Consider the following 20,785-nt stretch of genomic DNA (forward strand, 5'->3'; position numbering starts at 1 on the left):
CTGCAGATTCTCCTCTGACCTTTGAAATTGACCTTTGATATTGTTGACCACACAACTGCTTCCCATTGCTCCATTTCAAACCACTCTCCAGAAATAAGATGATGTGTGAAACTCCCATAGATCAGCAGTTTCTGAGCTAAAAACTAACAACCATGCAGCATTCAAAGTTATTTAAATCCTCTTTCTTCCTCATTCTGATGCTCAGTTTCAACTCCAGGGAACTGTTTTCACCATATCTAGACATGATTGGCTGATTTGTCATTCACTCAGGTACAAATAATTGACCTGACCTATCTAGTAAACTGGCTGGTGAGTAAGCACACACACACACACACACACACACACACACACACACACACACACACACCACACACACACACACACACACACACACACACACACACACACACACCCACACACACGCATCCAAGCACACACAAGTGCCTTGCAACCAAAAGGTTCTGGGTTCAAACCCTGGCCAGGGGTCTTTCTGCATGAAGTTTGTATGTTCTCTCTGTGCATGCAAGGGTTCTCTCCAAGTACTCTGGATTCCTCCCACAGTTTAGAAACACAACTGTTAGGTCAATTGGTCTCTCTAAATTGTGCTGAGGTGTAGGTGTGTATAGTTGTGTGTCTCCATCTGTCAAGGGCTTACAGAGAAGTGATGTAAGATGATTCAGTGCTTAAAACAAACACAATTAGCCAAAAGAGAAAGAAAGACAATTTAAAAAATGAAATGGAAAAAGTTATTTTACAAGTCAAAAAATGTTCAAATAAATAAATTAGATTTGTGATGGACTACATTTAAAGGATGCAAGACATCTGAAGAAGAATTCAGATAATAGAAAAGAAATAAATGTTTCTTTTCTTGAACAGAAAACAAAGATGTCTCATTTAAGTGATTGTCTTTAATTGTGTAGGCTGTTCTAAATATTGCAGAACTTTGTGAGCATTTACTGTAATGATGACAAAACAGCATGAAGTACAGTACTGACGAGCGCACAGATCGAGCGCTCCCAGGGAAGTGATGTAAGAGGAGGATTCAGAGCAACAGTGGAAGGATTCCTGGTGAAAGGCACACAGCGCGGAAATAAAGGAGTTGATAAACGAGGTGTAATTTTAGCGAAACCCTGCATCTGGGACTCCTTAGAGACTGCCCTTGTCTTGTGGTAATTTATGGATGTGCTATTAAGAGCCTGAGGTCTGCCTGAGCTTCTTTCTGTATCTTCCCCATCAGTGGGAGTAAACCACAGGACGCAGCTCTCTTTCTCACCATGAATAGCTTTCTGCTCTGTGACACGGTTCTTTATCTTGGCTGGCTGGTGAGTGTTTAATAATGGCAGTAAATACCAAACGGCCTGTGACCGCATAATTATTTTGCACATTCGTAAGGTTTTAAAGATTTGCTGCGTAAACCGTGCCCTTTACAAATAAGATGAGGTGTATCTTTTCAGACATTTTATTGCCCAGTTGATGATAGTATTACACAAAGATATGCATTTGGGGCACGGGAATGTGTGGCATTTCTGTGCTGCCGCTGGATACAATCTCCACATAATTTCTTTGTCCTTTCTAACTGGCTGGTTTGTGCATATAATCTATAGCCTGTCAGACCTTTTGGTGAACCAGCCCCACTGTGTGAAAGGTTACAAGGTCTGCCCCTTGGTGACAACAGCAGGTGGTTAATACAGATGAGTGTATTTCACCTCAGAGGGAAAGGCAGTTATAGGAAACATAACTGCATCAGCCTAAAAAGCCCCTCGCCGTCTGGGCAACGAAGAACATGAAGGCATGAAGACGGCAAACTGACAGGTGGTAAGAACGCAGAGTGCTGCCTAAATGTGTCACAATGTCGAATTGTGTTGCTGTGCTGCCGGTGTTGCGAGGTGACAATCGCAGACATGAGGGCGGATCTGGCTCCAGGCTCGGCCGCGCTGGCGTTATACGGGCACAGATTGAGTTGAAGTGAGGAGGCGAAGTTCTGTGACGCTCTCACAGGCGAGGCCCCATCTCCCCCATCTGTGGCCGCAGCCGGGTTGTCTGGTGGCTTGGCAGAGGTGTGCAGTCACACACAGAGGATGTCGAGCAATCGCACCAACGGATCATGTTTCACAGAAACACTGAGACAGTGACAGGCAGACGTAAGCGGGGAAGGAGAAGGAGTGAGTCACATGGCTTCATATGGCGTCAAAACGCTTGACAAGCAAAGCCTGGATCTTATAAACAGTTAGAGGGAAGTCTGTAGTGCCATCTGGACAGTTTGAGTGTACTTGTAGAAAAAATTTATGTGACTCGAGTATTTAGCCTTGAACATTTCCCTCCTGATTTTTCCATGGTGACTTGTTTACTACATACAGGCTCTTAATTTACGCATAAGGGCCTGAACTGTTGCCCAGAAACACAATGACCTGCTGGATTTAATCATGTTTTGCTCATTGAAAGCTTCAGTGGGGAAAGTATGAAAAAAGTCAAGCACGTTTACCATTCAGAGGTGACCCAAGGTTGCAAGAGGCACTAAGTAAAACTGTATTCCCTACTGTGCCACAGACCTCTTCTTCATTTTAACCAACTTCAGTGATCTAGAGAGATGCATGACTTCCCACTGCAGCAGCAGAGCCCAGGATGTGATTAAAAAAGCATGAAATCAGACCAAGACTGCATTAATGTTAGATTGTTTCATAGTAGTTTTGGTTTAACAGCCACTGTTGAAATGTGTGATGGATGCTAAATTAACCATGACCATTTTGACTACTAATTGTAGTGTCAGAGGAAATGCGTTCCAGTTGGAAAAATAAAGGGAATGATTTCCAGCAATAAAACTATAAACGGTTGTTTGTAGAAAGTTGATTTGATTATAGTATTTACTGTAAGATGTAGAACAAAAATGAATGGCTGTATGTAAATGTTGTGTTTGGCAACCAAGAAACCTGTTGCTATTAGAAATTGTGGAGTACGCGCTAACATTTAGCTACTTTTATAAACTGTGGAGTACATATTATTTTAGGCCAACACTTAAAACAGAAAACATTTATTAGTTTGAACCCGGAGAAACTTCTTCTAGTTTATAAATTGTGGTGTACTTATTCTTATCTAGCAGTCGAGGACAGAAATATTTAGTTTTATTCTTCACTCAACCCAGATCAGGAATTAGAGCAAACTTATAATCCAAATCTCATCAGTTTTTCTAGAGAAACTTAGATCAACATCTATCATTCAACTTTTAATATTGGAGCAAAACCCAGAGAATCTCCTGTTAGTTTACAAATCTAGAACAAATTTAGAAAGTGCCATCTAGTTTTATAATCAAACATGGAGAACAACATTTAATGTTTATCAAAACAAGAATCCAGAGCAACCACTATTAGTTTATAAATTACAAACTTCTTATTCTTATAAAACATGGGCCGCCAATATGTAGTTTTATACTTTTACCTTTTTGTCTTTCTTTTGGTTTGCTGTTTTGTGGTGTTTCCTTCATGTAAAGCACATTGAACTGATTTGTTGCTGAAAATGTATATAAATAAAATTACCTATTACAAAGTCAACAGAAGGTATGAATTGTCAGTAAGTTTCAATTGGGACATGCCTATTGACCAAAATGGGCGAGGAACTCTTTCTAACCAAACAACCAGATAGAGATTTAAAGAGGAGTAGCTAAAGCAAATGAGGTGGATTAGCTTGCTAACAGCTGACTGTGTCGTCCAGTACATGTTACTGTGACGTGTCGTCTCTGTTGCCCAGATATCGAGCATTTAGCATGTCATGACTGACATGAGACTGTCATACACTAACAGTCTTTACTCAGAAGCCTCTTGAGATTCATTGCCGGATCGACTGATGCCGAGGATCCGTTGTGCTCACAGCATCATCAGCCACACCAATTCTACACCATATAAGATGAAAAAGAAAACAGAACAGAGCAGATATAATGCAACAACAAAATAATCTCTCAGGTAATCTGATTTGATTAGTGGTCCTACTTTGGGAAAAATGGGGGTTGAAGAGGGTCATTGGAAAGTTACTCTAGCTCCTGGGAAAACATCCTGCAGTGGAAACTCTGCAGGATGCAACTCTGAAGACATATAAAATGTCATAAAATATATTCATATGATTCAACAGGCTAGCTGTTATAGCATATTTGCTTTGTTGCCATGCATTGTCTTAAATGTGTAGATTAATCCAAACTGTGCTGTATCCTCCTATTACAGCCCAGGAGCATCTCGCCTCGAGTGTTTGCTTTTGAATAAAACATGAGCAAGACTGCTTTTGTTACCCAAACAGCAGATAGTGCTACTATATCTGCCTCACTGGTGAGAGAGCATCGGCAGGCAAAGGATCATAATCACCAGGGCACATAAGAGGGACAACACCTTTTGAATATCAAGCTCTCTAATGTTCGCAGAACAAATCAATTACAGGACATTTCTGAAAGTCGTGGAACACATACAACAAATCAGGACAAAATCAACAAGCAGAATCTATGTAAAGTGAGATTTCATCATTCAGGCAATTAACTAAAAGTGTCACGTTCCATAAATCACAGAAGTGATAAAAACATATTGATGATTTAATATATTGTAATTAGAAACTTTCACCAATCCGAGTTAAATCCATCACACATAACTCTGCTTCATTTCAGAGAGGCTCCCTCTAATATGAGAGCACCTATGATCGATGCAGAGGATTTAAACATCGAAACTCACACATCTGCATCAGGAAGAACTATGGTGATAAATGGTTTCGTGGAAATGCATCATTCATAGATGAAACTGAATAATGTGCACTGAAATTGTGAATAATTGACAGTGATTGGATAATTCAGTGGCTCGGCAGAATCCAATATATGAGCTGCTGAAATACATACCGTGTCCATCACTCTGTGAATGCTCTCTGAATTTAATGGCTGAATCTCACAACGAAGTACAGTCAGCTGCACCTAAAAATGATCAACCAAATAATATTTTATTCTCAAACTGTACCTCCGATGCAGCTGTCACTAAATTAAGAAGCCTTAATATCACAGTTACTAATCTCACTATTCAACGATGTGCAACTTAAATGCAATCCTACCAGTTGCATGACAATAGTGGCACATACCAATTGAGTGTATCAGATCAATTTATTGTCATGTAATAGTTTATTAGCTTGTAAAAAGATAGAAAGCAGTTTCTGGGGATCTCCAACAGATGAGTGTGAAAATAATTATAGTGACATAAATTTCACAACATGGAAGCAAAAACATCCAAACAGCATCTGAGCATTTTGTCAGCTGGTAGCAGACAGCTGTTGAGCACTCCAGTGATTCTGATATTAATGCTTTTCATGAGGAAGCAGTCAAAAAAGTTAATGAAGAGGATGTTAAAAAGTCTCTGATAATCAGACAAGATTTATTTGGCATCAATCAAGTATAACCACACTTCAACCTGAACCTTTAATTAGCGTAAGAAGTGACTAATCACACTGAGATAAACATTTAGCAATAATTCAATTAAACTAAAATCAACACAAACAAGCAGGGGTTGTGATTCAGTTCCTTCCTGTAAAGTTGTGTATTTCGTTTTCAACAGACTTCTTATTGAAACCGGATTGCTAAATTAAAAATTACAAGACATCATCTAGCACAGATTTTACTGCATAATGTTTTGAACATGTGTAAATATAGTGTTCGTGCCTGTCCACCGCTGATGTATGCATATGTCAGGGTGTTTCACAGAGCTGTGCCGGGCCATATACGTGTGACACTGAGTGGAGCTAACGACCGCTGCTTTGGGAATAGTGTTACTGCTGTAGATATGCACACCGAGAGTCTTCTGGGAAGAGCAGATGGGCTTTTCATGTAGACATAATCAAGACCGTCCAACAAAGTCGGGCTGATATTTCCTGGATCAGGCCACTCTGATGTTGCTGTGTCTCTCTGTCTCTGTTTTTATTCCTTTGTTGGCCCCCAGACCTCCCATCACTTGTGGAAGCAAGAACTAGAAAATAATTTTAGATTTGTTTTGCAGATTTGTTGTGCATGTTTCATAGGTAGCGTCAACAAATATTCTCTCATTAATTTTCAAGCCATCCTGGCTCTGATATGAAAATGATAGTCACTGTTTTAAAAGAACAATAATTATAACATAGATCAATAAAGCAACAAGAAATGCACGGAATATCTGAAATTATTAAGCAAACCATAATCTACTCACTTTTGGCATCGATTATAAAAATATCTTTATTGTTTTAATTTATCTTTGAGGTCAGTTTTATGCTGTAAGTAAATGCTTAAATATAAAATGACTTACCCCATGTTGCTGTAGCCTGGCTCTACACAGACTCAGAAATCATCATCTGAACATGAACAATCATTTTTCATATTCTCACTGTAACATAAATTAGAATACAATTTATAAATAAGTATATATTTCCTGATCTTTAAGAGGTGTTTTGATTACATTGTTTTTAAAATGACGTGTTCAATCACTCTTCTACTTGCTTTCACTTTTGCACTTCCAAGCCTCTCGTTTCTCTCTCTTCTGTGTCTCCTTCACAGAGCATATTGAACTATTGCTGTTTCAGCACAAACACCCATCAAACTCAACAGATGTGAACAGCTTGCACTTTCCTTATTTTCTCTTCACATCCTAAAAATTGGGTCGTTGTTTTACGCCCCGTACAGAGGGGTATGTGCTCTGTGCTCTCACTCAGGACTCCCGCGCCTCCAGCGTAGCAGCTGACTGCATCATGCTGTCCTCATTATGCCCCAGGTACATGGTGCAGTGAGCACAGGTCTTTTTACAGCGTTCCTGTCCTCTTTTTCTAAAAGCAAGCAGTGCAACAGGTTTCTTTTTCATCTTCTCTTCTCCCCTTGCTTCTTTCAACGTAGAAAATATTTTATACGCTGGCTGCAAGTCGCAAAAGGCACTGTTCTCTGAGAATTCAATGTTTTTTATATTCTGGCTGAAGTTGTGACAAAATGTTCTGAGACAAACACAAAAACCTTCAATTACATTGTTATTAAACTCTCTGTCATGTGTTTCTATGGCATATTAAGTTTATTATAAGGTATTTTATAAGTTTGAAAAAGCTTTTTTGAATTCCTCAGCAATTAGGATTTTAATTTTTTTTGGATATAGACCAAAAATGTCAATATTTTTATGCCTGAGCATGATGAATATGATGGACACTGTGGTTCATCATGCTGGAAAAAACACAATTTATCACTAAGTTTCTCATGGGAAATATTTTGATCGCACTCTTTAGGTTCACAGATAATTATTGCAATAAACTGTTTTGTATTCACAAATATATGCTTATTTTTACTTTTTTATTTCAGGATGTTTTAATTCATTATGATTCATGTTCAGTTATATAAGATTTTGGAATCATCAATTTATTCATTTAGTTTTACACAATTAGAAATGAATCATTGTAAAATGTCTGCAGGACATTTTTTTCTGTAATGCCCCAAAATGACTGGAAGTACTCAAGCTGTTTACAATGTGATGCTGATTCTTTTCCAAAAAGTTGTTGCAGCGCACAATTTGCATGCTTCATCTTTTTTTGGTTTTTGCATCTGAGACTCCTTTCGTGGCCTGGGGTTCGGTCCCACTGTCTCCTACCAACATCATCCAGTTGAGCATTACAGTCGGCTCCAGCACGAATAGAAGAAGGTGTCCTGCTCTGCTGAATCCCATTTTCTTTCAAATCATTTGGATGGTTGAGTCCATGGGCATTGCTTGCATAAGGAAGACACTCCACCAGGATGCATTATGGAAAGAAAGCAAGCCTGTGGATGAAGTGTGATGCTTTGCAGCAAGAAACTGGTTTCTGACTTTTTTGTGGCTGTGATGGTGGAATGAAAGTCCACAAAATGAGAAACTGTGGTCCACAGAACAGAATAACTTGTCTTGTTCAAGATTTGATGCTGGGTTGCAACTAGAAATCTAGATGTTTACTGGGATTTATTCTGTTAAAAATTAGAGCAATGCTAAGGACAGAGTGGAAGACGTCTTCATTATTAGGTAGTCACCTCATGCCTAAAAGCCTCTGAATACAAAAGCTGCCCTACTCAAGATTTACTTATTTTCCAAAATGAATAGCATACATGTCTGAAATAATAAAATAGACATACCAAAAGCCAAAATGGATTGAAAAAGCACACAATAAAAGTCTTCTCGAGCAAAATCCCATTTTGAATAACAAAATAAACCATCTCCCAGATTTGACTATAACTTGCAGCTTTTTTCCAGAGGTTGCAAAAGCAATGGCAAATGATAAACACAAAGAAAGAAAGCAGAAACCTATTTACTGCCAACCATGACTGTATGCATGGTACATTTCCACCTTTCCCTGGCCCACACTCTCTGATGTCATGCAGTTTACTCCTTCTGGCTTCTGCTGTCTTCTTCAATCGTATCTCTTGCTCCTTTGAAGTCATCAAAGCAGAGATTAGTCAAAGAAAGTCTTTGCATTGTCAAGGCCGGTTAGCTGATCATTTCTACATTGTAACATTTAGCAATAATAATTCTATCAGGATGACATGAATAATTTGGGAGGATTCTGTATTTGTATGTCCAACAGTTCAGCTTGTTTATCCCCATCACTGTCACATGATAGACTCAGTCTTCAGCATATCGTTGATGAGTTTTGGCAGGTTGGAGAGCGTTGGCTCTTTATGTAATGCTTGTAAAGATCTAAAGGTTCCCTTATTAGTGCCAGTGACTTGTCTGTCACTTCTTTACAGCCTTTTGAACATGGCTTCTTTTATGAGAAGATTAGAGCTCTATTTAATGTAACCATATAGAAATTACTCACACTGTGCTGCAAGTACTGAAAAATTCCTGCTTCATGGATGAAGGATTTTTAAAAATCTTATCCTGGTATTGAATAATGTTATACACGGACCACTAATAGTTTTGTTCTCAACATCCTTACAATGGAGTGAATAATTTCTGAAATTACTCTGAAAGTTACAGTTAATAAATTACTTAGAGTCAGTTGACCTGCAGAGAGCGCTGCTCCTCAAACTGAACAGCAACTCATCAAATGTACAGCATAAGCATCCCTCACTTACTTTAAAAAGACCATTCCATTATTACATAAATGCTTCTTTATTTTTTGTTGCACTGCACTGTGTATTAAATAAATTTTTTTGTTAAAATATACCAATCTTTATTAGTTATCCAGCAATTTATTAGAATTTCTGTCAAATTTTCTTCTGATTGACGGCTGTCTGAGTAAAAACACTGATAACCTTTTTTGTCACTTTGATTTGAAATAATATGTAACAGTCATAATAATTACAGATTTAATGTCAGAAAGTGAGAAGGAAAATTTGATATCCTTTTACACAATGAATATAAATAGCCAGTTTCAAATCTTAAATAATAAGAAAGTTCAAAGTTGAGATAAATTGTTCCTTTAGAATGTAAAAAGAAATCTTTATAGAAAAAAAACCCAACAGCAGTGGGTACTTATTAAACTTTCTCTTCTTCCTGTCACACTATTTCCTCTAACTGCTCTGTAGGTCAAACCAATAAAATGAAGTGGTAGTAGTGGTGACTGTAGTATATGTGACTGTGAGTAGAGAAGTTGTCTTCCGATGTTTTGAAGGTTGTAGGTTCGATTCCAGCTTTGTCCTGTCACATGTCGATGTTACCCCGGGAACAGCACTTGCCCACCGATCTCAGTGTATAAATATGTGTTCATCGGTGTGCATGGCTGCAGTGTAAAGGGGCTTTGAGGAGTCAGTATGACTGTAAAAATGCTCTGTAAGTTCTTCTTTCAAGTTAAAGCTTCGTAAGGTATCTGTCCACTTATTTGACAAATGTCATCCAATTTGAACACCATAATCCATCTTTCATAAAGACGAACCAATAAATCCTGAAACTTTACTTCTGATCAAATCTCAGTAGGGATTCATGTTGATAATTATCAAAATCTTCATAGAAATCATTTTTTTCTGAGACTGCCATCCTCGTCCTTTCTTTGACAACAGTTTTGATCATTACTGGGTCTGTTTTTCAGCTTCAGTGCTGACAGTGGTGGCAGCATAAGTCATGTTGCTCTGAACAAAATGTTAAATGAGAGAAATATGACCTTTTTTCCCAGTGGTTTACGCTCTAAAGCACATAAGAACATCCACTGTTCTTATGTTGGCTGTTCTTCACACCTCCACACAATCCTTTCTCTGTTAATGGATACACTGACAGAAGACACCAGACACAAGGGACAGGCAAACTCCTAGAAAACCAGTCAATCTTATCCAGCTTTTGGAGTCATGCAGTTACTGAAATTCACCTCTGGTGGTGTACATAATATATGTTTATGACCTAAAAGTGAAGCAAAACTGTCACAAATTACAAAGCTCAGATCTGATCTGAACTTTTTTATTGTCTAATGATTCATAGTTTTAACATTTTCATAATTAAGCCTCTTTAACTATTAAAATTCAGGGACTGCCTGTTAATAGATATATGTGTCCTCAGTAATTATTAATAATTAATGCCACATTGTCTCGAACCCCAAGAGAAACTATTGTATACATTTTATATGGTCATTAATGTGGTAGATATGACAGGTCCAAATGAAGGTATGCAGATGTGAAACAGAAATAAAACAATTTGATACCATTATATCAATGGTAAGGACTGCAAATCCAAAACGGCATTCAATGAAGGTAGCTAAAGCTTAAAAAAAAGGGGCTAAGGAAGGAGCAGTATAAAGCAGAGTCCAGGAGAACAAATGAACCAGCAAAGAATGATAAAAACTAGTGAGATTATACTGAGAAAAAGTGGAGACAGCTTTTCAATGCAGATGTGATCAGAGGATTAGGAACAGCTGCGAAGGAGAGCAAACAGGCAGACTGAGGGAGGATTAATAATAATGGGAAAGGAAGCAGAACTCTACATAAGAAAACCGCAAACGCAGGCGGAAAGACCTGATGATAATCTGAGACATAAATCCAAGTGCAAGAATAAACTAAGAAACTGAGCACAAAGAATGCCTTATGCAGAGTCTCCATTCCTCAGTGCAGTTATCCATGGTTCAATTACTGACCATATACTGCATGTCCTCCCCTTCTCTCTTTACCCTTCTGCCTGTCTAGCTTCTAATAAATGAATGACACTAAAGGCTTAAAAACATGAAGTATTTTAAATAAATGTCTGATAGTCAAAGAAATGTAATTTTAAGTTATATCAATCAAAAAATGCAGACAAAGTTTCCTAAATTATTCAGATTGATGTGTGCTTAAAACGACTACACTTATTTACGCCACCTTTCAAACCACAAATATGTGCAAATGTTTTCATAGGAAGCAACATTTCATTATGGTGAGCAGCTCTGTTGGTTCTCAGTCTCATTTTACTGGATTTTTGTTTATTACTAAGCTGATGTTGTTCACAAGCTCAAAACTGCACCAAGGAAGAAGAAAAATCAGATAATAATTAAATATCAAATATTAAATTAAATAATTAAAGTGATAATTACAATCATATTACCTAAAACTTGGCAACCAATCTCAGGGTAAAAATAATTGCTTTAAAAAAGTCACCATTACCTTGTAACAACTATAAAATACATTTAACTGAAAATATTGTTTTTTATTATGCTGATCAACATGTTTACAAATGTTTAGTAAGTGATCAATAACTTCATGTTTCCAATAAAAATACCTAAGACAAAGACAGACATTTCATCTTGCAGTGCTTCAACATGGGAATAACAAGAGAACATCTTAGGAAAGTGGATGTGTTTTTTTTCTTCACAGGTTAGAAAAGTAAAATCTGTATCAAATTTCCACAGTTACAGAAAAGTGTCAACAAGTTTCCATTACGTAACATTTTTATGCACATCTGTATCAGCACTGCCAATAATTGAGCAGGGTGCTTTCTATCACATTATCCTGGGAGGTATTAATTTATTGTCATGAGATGATTATGGAAAAAACTCATTAGAAGCTGTAAGAACAGAAATTGGTTTTGTGAGTCTTCATAAAGGTTTGAGTAATCTGATAATGAACAAAGTAATCAGTGTTAATGTCACTTGCCACTTTTGATTACAGTCTGATTTCTGTGTGAAAGAGTGAGCATGCTGCCTCCAGACGCTGCTTCACGAGTTCAGAAAGGCTGTCAAAGTAGTTTAAGGAAAGACAATAACTGTCACACATGAAAGTAATTTTTATGCTGTCTGCGCAGCCAGCCTTTCTCCAGCTGACCTAAAACGCTCGGGGGGGAAATAAACTTTTGAACTCATTTGAAATAATCAGTCATGTGTTTCACTGATCTGTCTGATAAACTTGACCTTAAAATGCTTCATTGCAAAATAATTAAATGTTGTGTCGTCATTCTTTTCCCACATCACTGTCGACCCAAATTGCAGCTAAAGCTGATGTGCTTTTGTAGCTGGCGTTGCTCCTCTTTGGTAATAGATTCAGACTGACCTGAGACTGCTCAATATTTTGCTGGTGTAAAGTTCAAAATAAGCTGAAAGGCATTCCAGAATCAGCTGAGTGACAGCGGCATTGCAATCAAGTCAACTCAAGTTTATTTGTGTATCACGTTTCAGCAACAAGGCAGTTCAAAGTGCTTCACACAAGACCTACAGGTTTTCAAATCACTTGAAGATTACGCTTTCTGCTTTTTTATTTTTTTACAAAACTGTAGATTAAAGTTACAACTGTCAACATTTCTCCTGTCTTACTCATAATTATAGGCAAAAACTGAGTTGGTGAATCCACAGCATAAATCTGAAATGGAAATACTCTTCGAATGTGAATTTCCTTCTGAACCCCCTTTGAAAAAAGTCATTGGCATTCAAGATGTGTTCTTTAAAGCGCGCTTCTCGGAGAGTCGACTTTAGCTAAACCATAAGTTGGTGTTCTTTTGAATTTATGAGTCTGGCTCCCTTTACGCATCCAAAAAAGTGCCTGAAGCGAAAAATAATCTGCAGTTTCTTCTCCGTCCCATATACTGTGTCACAACACTGACAATAGCTCTCATAAAAAAGAAAAAGTTTCAGGATTCATTGATAGATCGAATCCTTTTCAATCAGATGAACTCTGTCCTCATCTGTAATCCTGATCTCTGTCTTTTCTTCTTTATAAAGGAAAGTAAAAACCTTGGAAATATAAATATTAATCTTTACAAGGTGCTGCAGCATTGTTGATTAACAAGACTCATCGAAACTGTGCAAAGGTTGGTATAAACGTTGTTTAATGTGCTCTGTCTTTATTACAGGTTGCAAATCTCCTGCGACTTTTTCAAATCCCCCAAATCAGCTACGCTTCTACAAGTGCCAAGCTGAGTGACAAGACGCGCTATGACTACTTTGCTCGCACGGTGCCCCCCGACTTCTACCAGGCCAAGGCCATGGCAGAAATCCTGCGTTACTTTAACTGGACCTACGTGTCGACTGTGGCCTCTGAAGGTGACTATGGCGAGACTGGTATCGACGCCTTCCAGCAGGAGGCGCGCGCTCGACAGATTTGCATTGCCACATCAGCCAAGGTGAGCCGATCGATGAGCCGCTGGAGTTATGAGAACGTCATCCGCTCTCTTCAGCAGAAGTCCAACGCCAAAGTGGTCATCTTGTTCACCCGCAGTGAAGACGCCCGGGAACTGCTGGTGGCAGCCAATCGGATGAACGTCACCTTCACCTGGGTGGCCAGTGATGGCTGGGGGGCGCAGGAGAGCGTGGTGAGAGGAAGTGAAGCTGTGGCAGATGGGGCGTTCACCATTGAACTGGCTTCTTATCAAATCCCCCACTTCAACCAATATTTCACCTCTCTGCATCCATATAACAACACCAGAAATCCCTGGTTCAGGGAATTTTGGGAAAACCAGTTTCAGTGCAGTCTCCATGATCTGGTGTGTGGAAAACACTCACTCCACGAGATTCCATTTCAGCCAGAATCAAAGATCATGTTTGTGATGAATGCTGTGTACGCCATGGCCACCGCCTTGCACAACATGAGGCAGGCCTTGTGCCCAAACCACACCAAGGTGTGTGATGCTCTCAAACCAGGAAATGGACGCAAGTTTTACAGGGACTACATCTTGAAAGTCAAGTTTGATGGTAAGTACAATTTTTCATTTAAACAATTTGTGTAAAAATAATGCCCAAGACACAAGTTAGTTAATATTTATGCTCAGTTAACATAAATTAGACATAGCATTATGACTTCTTCCTAACAGTGTCTTTGCCCCCTGTATGGGGATCCACCTCATAAAAGGTTGTTACTGCCCAAACAGCCCTGATATGATCTTCTAAATTGTAGAGTGAAGTTGCATATTTGTAACCTCCCTGAGTCTATTACTCATTGTGAAAACTCTTTGTGAACTGTGTTGTTCGGTGTATTATTCTGCTGAAAGAAGCTAGAGTCATCTGAAAATTTTGTTTCCATGACTGGGTGTTCATTGTCTACAATATAGCTTAGACAGGTAGAATATGTCAAAGTGACATCCATACAGATGACAGCACTCACAGTTCTGTCTCCACCGCTTTACTCCTTCCTCTAAGTGATGCATAAGCCTGAGGTTATCCAAATAATGTTACAGAAAACATGATTCATCAGAACAGACCACATCCTTACATTGCCCAAGGCTCCGATTCTGATGTTCACATGTCCAGTGGTGGTTCTTTTGGCAGTGGGCAGCAGTAAGAATGGACATTCTGACAGCTGTGCAGCGATGTAGGCTCTTATGTAACAAACTGCAATTCACTGCCTAATCTTACACCTTTCTATTAGAACCAACTTTTGCTTCCTTCTTCTATTAGATGGAGCTGACCAGCCTCTGCTCCCGTTTCTCTGTCACTGGTTCACCACTCTTCCTTTCTTGGACCACTTTTGATGGACACAGATCTACAGATTGTTCTTGCTTCTACAGCAATTTCAAGGACAAAATGTTTTCTTGCAACATACTATCTTCGAAGCAACAGATACAATTCCTAAGAAATAGTTTGGGCTATTCGCTTCAACTATCTGTGGTCATAATGTTATACTGAATCAATGTGCAAAGGTATTCTTCATCTTTTATATTTGTCCTCCGCCCTGCTGGACTTTCTTCGTCTTGTAAAGTGGTGCAATTGTCAGAAATGTTTTTTGTTAGGCCACTTCAGCGTGACCCATGAATCGTTCAGGCATAAATATTCTCCAAAACCCAAAGAGTAAATGTGCTTTATCTCCATGCAGCAGACAATTACTAAAAAGAACCAATGCAAAATTGGACATCGAGGTGTGTTTTTATAGCAACCTGCCACAAAAAGACAATTCTCTAGAAATTGTTTTTACTGGAAACATAAAAAATGCCATATAAGAGAGTATTTTGAAACCAACAATTGAATTCTAAAATTTTATTTTCAGATAACAGATAATAAATTACCTTGAGGATGGTGCATTTTTAGGCCCTATTGGGTTTTATTTCGTGGTTTTAAAGAAATCAAGTTCATTCAAATAAGTCCAAAGAAAAACTGAAAGTTATTCAAAACATGTTTTCAAAGCACTATAAATGTTTTGAGTTTGGGTTTAATATCTACTGTGTTCTGCAAAGTTTTGAGAAAGCTTAATTATATTTAGTTATTCTAACATTTGGCTTACTCCTTTGTGTATTAAGCCTCAATGTAGGACAATTTAATCTTCCCATATCCAATTTGCACATGCCAAATTAGATTAAAGCAGTTTATTAATTGCACCAATTTTATATGAAATATTGATTAAGTGGCAAGCGGATTATACATATCCCTCCACTGCTGCTGCAGATCAGTTTTGTAATACTTTAGTTAGAAAAGATAAAACTATTTCTCTCTAATCCCTAATGTTGTGGTGTTTGTTTATACATCTGAACAGAAGCCTTCAATTGAACGTCTCAGACACATAAAAAAAACTTGTAACCGCTTCTGCTTCGGCTCCTCCACACTATGAAAATGATAATCTTACCTATTCAAATGCTCTCACTTTTATGAAAGCTTTGGGTTATCCTTCGATTTATGGAAATACTGACATTTTCAGTGATGAAAAATAAAGGAGGGGGTAGTGTGATCTTATCCAGCTGTGCTTTTCTGCTCTTCACATTTTCTAAAAAAAGAAGGGGAACAAAAAGCATGCCCTGAGGATTTGACTATCTAGAGGGTTTGAAGTGGATTAAAGCCCTTAAATTAGTCAGCCCCAAAGGGAATCACTGCACTCTAAGGAAAAAACAGGTGGACCACAAAGCTCTGTATATGTATTAAATAATAACATAAGTGTGATGTAAACACAAGTTTACAAAAATGACTCAACGTAAACAAAATGACCCTTTAACATTGTGTGTCATCCTAGACATGCAGCTATAACTATGCCTTAAATATTGCAAATCTTAGTACTAAAATAGTACTAATACTGTTGTAACTTTACATTCATTCAAGATTTATCATTTGTAATAGTTACATGTCCATGTTTTCTACAGTTTGTCAAATTTGAAGGTTTTCTCATGTCTTTCACAAAAGTCTGTCAGACAAAAAAGTTTCAGGCATGCCCTAAAGTTGAACTAAGTGTAGTTTTGCTGGACTTTTTGGGACGCTATGAGTCATAAATAGCTTATCAGCTCATAAATCAGGTGCAATAGTTGAATCTGTAAATATACAATATGGTCTCAAATATTTGCAGATGGTTTCAGCAGATGAAGAGATGTACCTTATGTCAAGTCAAGCATCTGGGGAAGGATGCAAAAGCACAGTCTCCATATTTATATAAAATGTGCTTATAAAATGATTGATGGAGTAATTGGAAACAGGACTTGATTACACAAATAAAATCCAGATTTTATTTTCCTTTTTTTTAAAAAGGTTGAAACCCAACATATTGAAATAACAATGCAGTCTAGAATAACCCTTTTTTTTTTTTGCTAAAAGTTAGAAAACTGTTAGGAGGTTTGTCTGGATACATCTTCAGACAGAACTTTAATGAGAAAATAAATTATGTTTGTGACCAAAAAACTGAGCATAAACACATTTACTCTATCAATATTATCAAATATAATATAACTTGCTTCTAGCCAAGTCAGAGAAGATGAAAGCAAAATAAATTATAGTTATGAACCAGTTGTCAGTATAATTATTGTTTATATAAATAAGAATGTTGTGTATTTTAAAAGGCATTGAAAAACTGACAAAAAGACCTTGTGTCCTGTAGAATAACAGTTCTTTGACATATGTTAGAGCTCCTACAATATGTTCTGCCTCAATAAGAAGCTATGCTACATTTAAATGATGAATTAGAAATGGTATGTGCTCTACAATGTGTCCTAAACTTCTTTAAATTAAATATTCTTTGTGTTTGTTTTTGTGCTCTGCTTGTTATTCTTTGTGCAACAGTCTAACACTTTTTGTCCATCCTCTTTTCTGTTTCCTTTCAGCACCCTTTCGTCCCCCCGACACTGAGAATGCAGTTCGTTTTGATGCCTTTGGAGACAGCGTTGGGCGCTACAACATTTTCCACTACCATAAAGAGGGCGGACGCTACGTCTACCGCAGCGTTGGATACTGGGCTCAAAGCCTGACCTTAAACACCAGCCTGATTCCCTGGTCTGGCCATGTTGTGCCCACATCCCAGTGTAGCGACCCCTGCAGGAAGAATGAGATAAAAAGCATGCAGCCTGGGGACGTGTGCTGCTGGATATGTATCCCCTGCCAGCCGTACCAGTATCTTCAGGATGAATTTACCTGTGCTGACTGTAGCTTCGGAGAGTGGCCTCTGGCCAATCTCACAGGCTGTTACGACTTACCTGAGGAGTACATTCGGTGGGAAGATGCCTGGGCCATTGGACCTGTCACTATTTCCTGTCTCGGGATGATGAGTACACTATTTGTCATTGGGCTCTTTCTTAAAAACAATGAGACACCTGTAGTAAAGGCCAGTGGACGTGAGCTCACCTACATTCTGCTGCTGGGAGTGCTGATGTGCTATAGCATGACATTCATCTACATCGCCAAGCCTTCCACAGCAGTATGCACGCTGCGCAGGTTAGGTTTAGGCACCTCATTTGCTGTATGCTACTCAGCGCTCCTTACCAAGACCAATCGCATTGCTCGGATTTTCAGTGGCGTGAAGGACGGCGCCCAGAGGCCTCGCTTTATCAGCCCAGCCTCCCAGGTTGCCATTTGTGGGGCTCTGATCTCCTGCCAGCTGGTGGTGGTGGTGGTGTGGATGTTGGTGGAGGCCCCAGGTGTGAGAAAGGAAGTGAGCCCGGAGAAGAGAGACATAGTTACTCTTAAGTGTAACAGCAAAGACTCCAGCATGCTTGTGTCGCTCATTTACAACTGCATACTCATCATCCTCTGCACAGTCTACGCCTTCAAGACCCGAAAATGCCCGGAAAACTTCAACGAGGCCAAGTTCATTGGGTTTACCATGTACACCACCTGCATCATCTGGCTGGCCTTTCAACCCATTTTCTATGTCACTGCCAGCGACTACAGGGTAAGTTGAACTCGGTCATATGAGCAGTCATGTGGTCTCTTTCTTCTGAGATAACATATTCTTTGCATTTCATTCAGCATGTGCTGTGGTTACCATTTAAATTATTTGTTCAGATGGTCTAGGGCTCTTAAAATTTGAGTGGAATACATCTTTGTAGATAATGACTTCCTCTGTGCTGGAAATTATATTTTATATGCATCGGTGCAGTGCTTGCCTAAACTCTGTCTGTTCAGAATGTCTTGACTGGGGATTGTGGTGAAGTGTGTCGAACTCAGAAACCCAGAAAGGAGAAAAACTAACAAACAGGATACAAAATGCACCAATTAGCCCCACAATAATACTCTTAATTAACAGGCTTCAAATTCCTAAACTGTACAAAATCCTATTAAAACATGTATGCAATATTCTGTAAATGGAGAATATGTCAAACGCTCCAACACCCACAGCCTCTCATAAAATAAATTCAGTCAGATTAGATCTTCACTATGACAGAGCCATTATTCTATATGCTATTTAGAAAATAAAATATGCTGCTTAGTTGTGCCCCTTCAAATTTAAAGATTCAAGCACTAAAACTCAAATCTGTGAGATAAACTAGAAGTAGTAATGCTGGCTTTTATAAAATTAAAATTCAAAGTTATGCACCACTTTAATTGTTTTTCAAAGAAAGATCCACTAACTTAGAGCATCCCTTTGTCAACTCTAAAATTAATTTGTTCTTTTCAGTTGAATTGAAAACCCTCTGAACTGAACTGATCCTCCGTATTATACAACAGGTGATCAAACAGTAAAAGCCCTGAATGCCTGTGTTTTACATAGGGTGATTGTTGGTGGCCTTCTACAAATAGTAAATGCCCTGTAGTTGTTTGGCCCTTTATCTAGTCCAAGAGACTCCACACATTCACACACTACTGGTAATGTGATATTTAATAATCTTATCTGACAATAACAACAGAAAGGAAACCTGGCAACAGGTTAAAGGGTCTTTAAAAGTATACAAAAGTGTACAAAAGTCTCCTGCACTATCTAATTTGGAAACATGACAATTAAAGAAAAAGTCAAGAGAGTTATCTATTGCAGGTATGAGATAAGCTGCTACTTGTAAGATTAACTTTACTTAAAATATTCTGACCTTTCCTTTATAATATGTTATAATATGTTGGTCCATACTGGAATGTTTGTGTTAATGCGTCACTTAAAAAAATGCTTAGCTTTTCAGAATTCAAGGTTTAACTAGTGTTCAGATGTTATTTTTAGGCACACACACAAACAGATAAATTGATAAATACATTAATGTGTTGCTGAATGGGTGATGGCTATCTGCAGGCATAGAGAGATAAACTGAATTGGTAGAAGTTCTGTCCTGAGTTGTGAGAGATTGTCCCTCTGGGATCTCACCAGCACGCAATAAAAGAGAAACAGGAGAGAGAAAAAAGGGAAGGAGCCTCCTGACACAGCTGCCTCTGCAGAAACACGAAAAAGGCAGGCAAGACCATGAAGGCTAAATGGGAACTGTATGTCCCTGTGAGTAGCTGTGTGGAATGGAGTGTGAAAGACTGGGGTGCTGAGTCCCAGCTGTGCTCCCTCTATCCTGGGACTTCAGGGATGCTCAGAGGAACCTCTCCTCTGGCCCCTTTAGGCAACGTAATTCACAGCTCAAATGGACTCATTAGGTGGATGCAAAACGCCTCTTTGACTGATAAATAATTACTGAAGCAACTGAGTTTGCGGAGTGCCTCTAGTTTTTACAGGCAGTGACACGTTACCAGTGTTCTCCTGGTTTTACAACCCTACTCACATTGTTGCCACACCCCAGTGAAAATCTTCAGCTCAATAACAAATACAGATTACATTGCAGTCAACCAAGAAATAGTAAACAATGCTAAATACATGGCACATTCATTGCTGTAGATCTACCCCTTTAACACACTAATCATATTCAGAAACCTTCATGACATAAGATTTTTTTTTGCTTTTGTACTTTAACTCTAAGTTGTTTATCTAAATGCCTGTTGGTACATGTCAAAGTGTCATTATATATAAATAAAACTATGAGTTTTATTTGTTTTAAATGATCTATTATTAGTTTGTGGTTACTCATAGCTATAAAATATAAATGACTCATAACTATAAATATAAAATGCAATAACTGATATATTAAACTTTAAATGTAAGCTTAATTCTGACCTTGAAAGGCTTTTCTGTTGGAAACCTTGAGCATAGAAGTGTAGTTACCAGCTGGGCTGAGTTTTCATGAACAAGGTCAGTTGTTTATGAGTTGATGTCTCTTTGCTGGTTGAAGAACAAATCAAATATAAATAATTTTTCTTGTCCAATTTCTCA

The 20,785-nt window shown here is 38.3% G+C and overlaps 1 protein-coding gene across 2 annotated transcripts in view; it reads left to right on the forward strand.

Moving 5' to 3' along the window:
• The window catches only part of grm2a (glutamate receptor, metabotropic 2a), a 40,193-nt gene that overhangs the window by 16,233 nt on the left and 3,175 nt on the right, over positions 1 to 20,785 (forward strand). For both annotated transcript variants that reach the window (XM_055025297.1, XM_055025305.1), the window contains 2 exons: positions 13,224 to 14,061; positions 17,379 to 18,442. In XM_055025297.1, coding sequence (XP_054881272.1) covers positions 13,224 to 14,061; positions 17,379 to 18,442 — 1,902 coding nt within the window. The remainder of the gene's footprint in view (positions 1 to 13,223; positions 14,062 to 17,378; positions 18,443 to 20,785) is intronic.

The sequence above is a fragment of the Poeciliopsis prolifica genome, unplaced genomic scaffold (genome assembly GCF_027474105.1).
Source record: "Poeciliopsis prolifica strain line A6 unplaced genomic scaffold, Auburn_PproV2 SCAFFOLD003, whole genome shotgun sequence".
In the NCBI taxonomy this organism is placed as follows: Eukaryota; Metazoa; Chordata; class Actinopteri; order Cyprinodontiformes; family Poeciliidae; genus Poeciliopsis; species Poeciliopsis prolifica.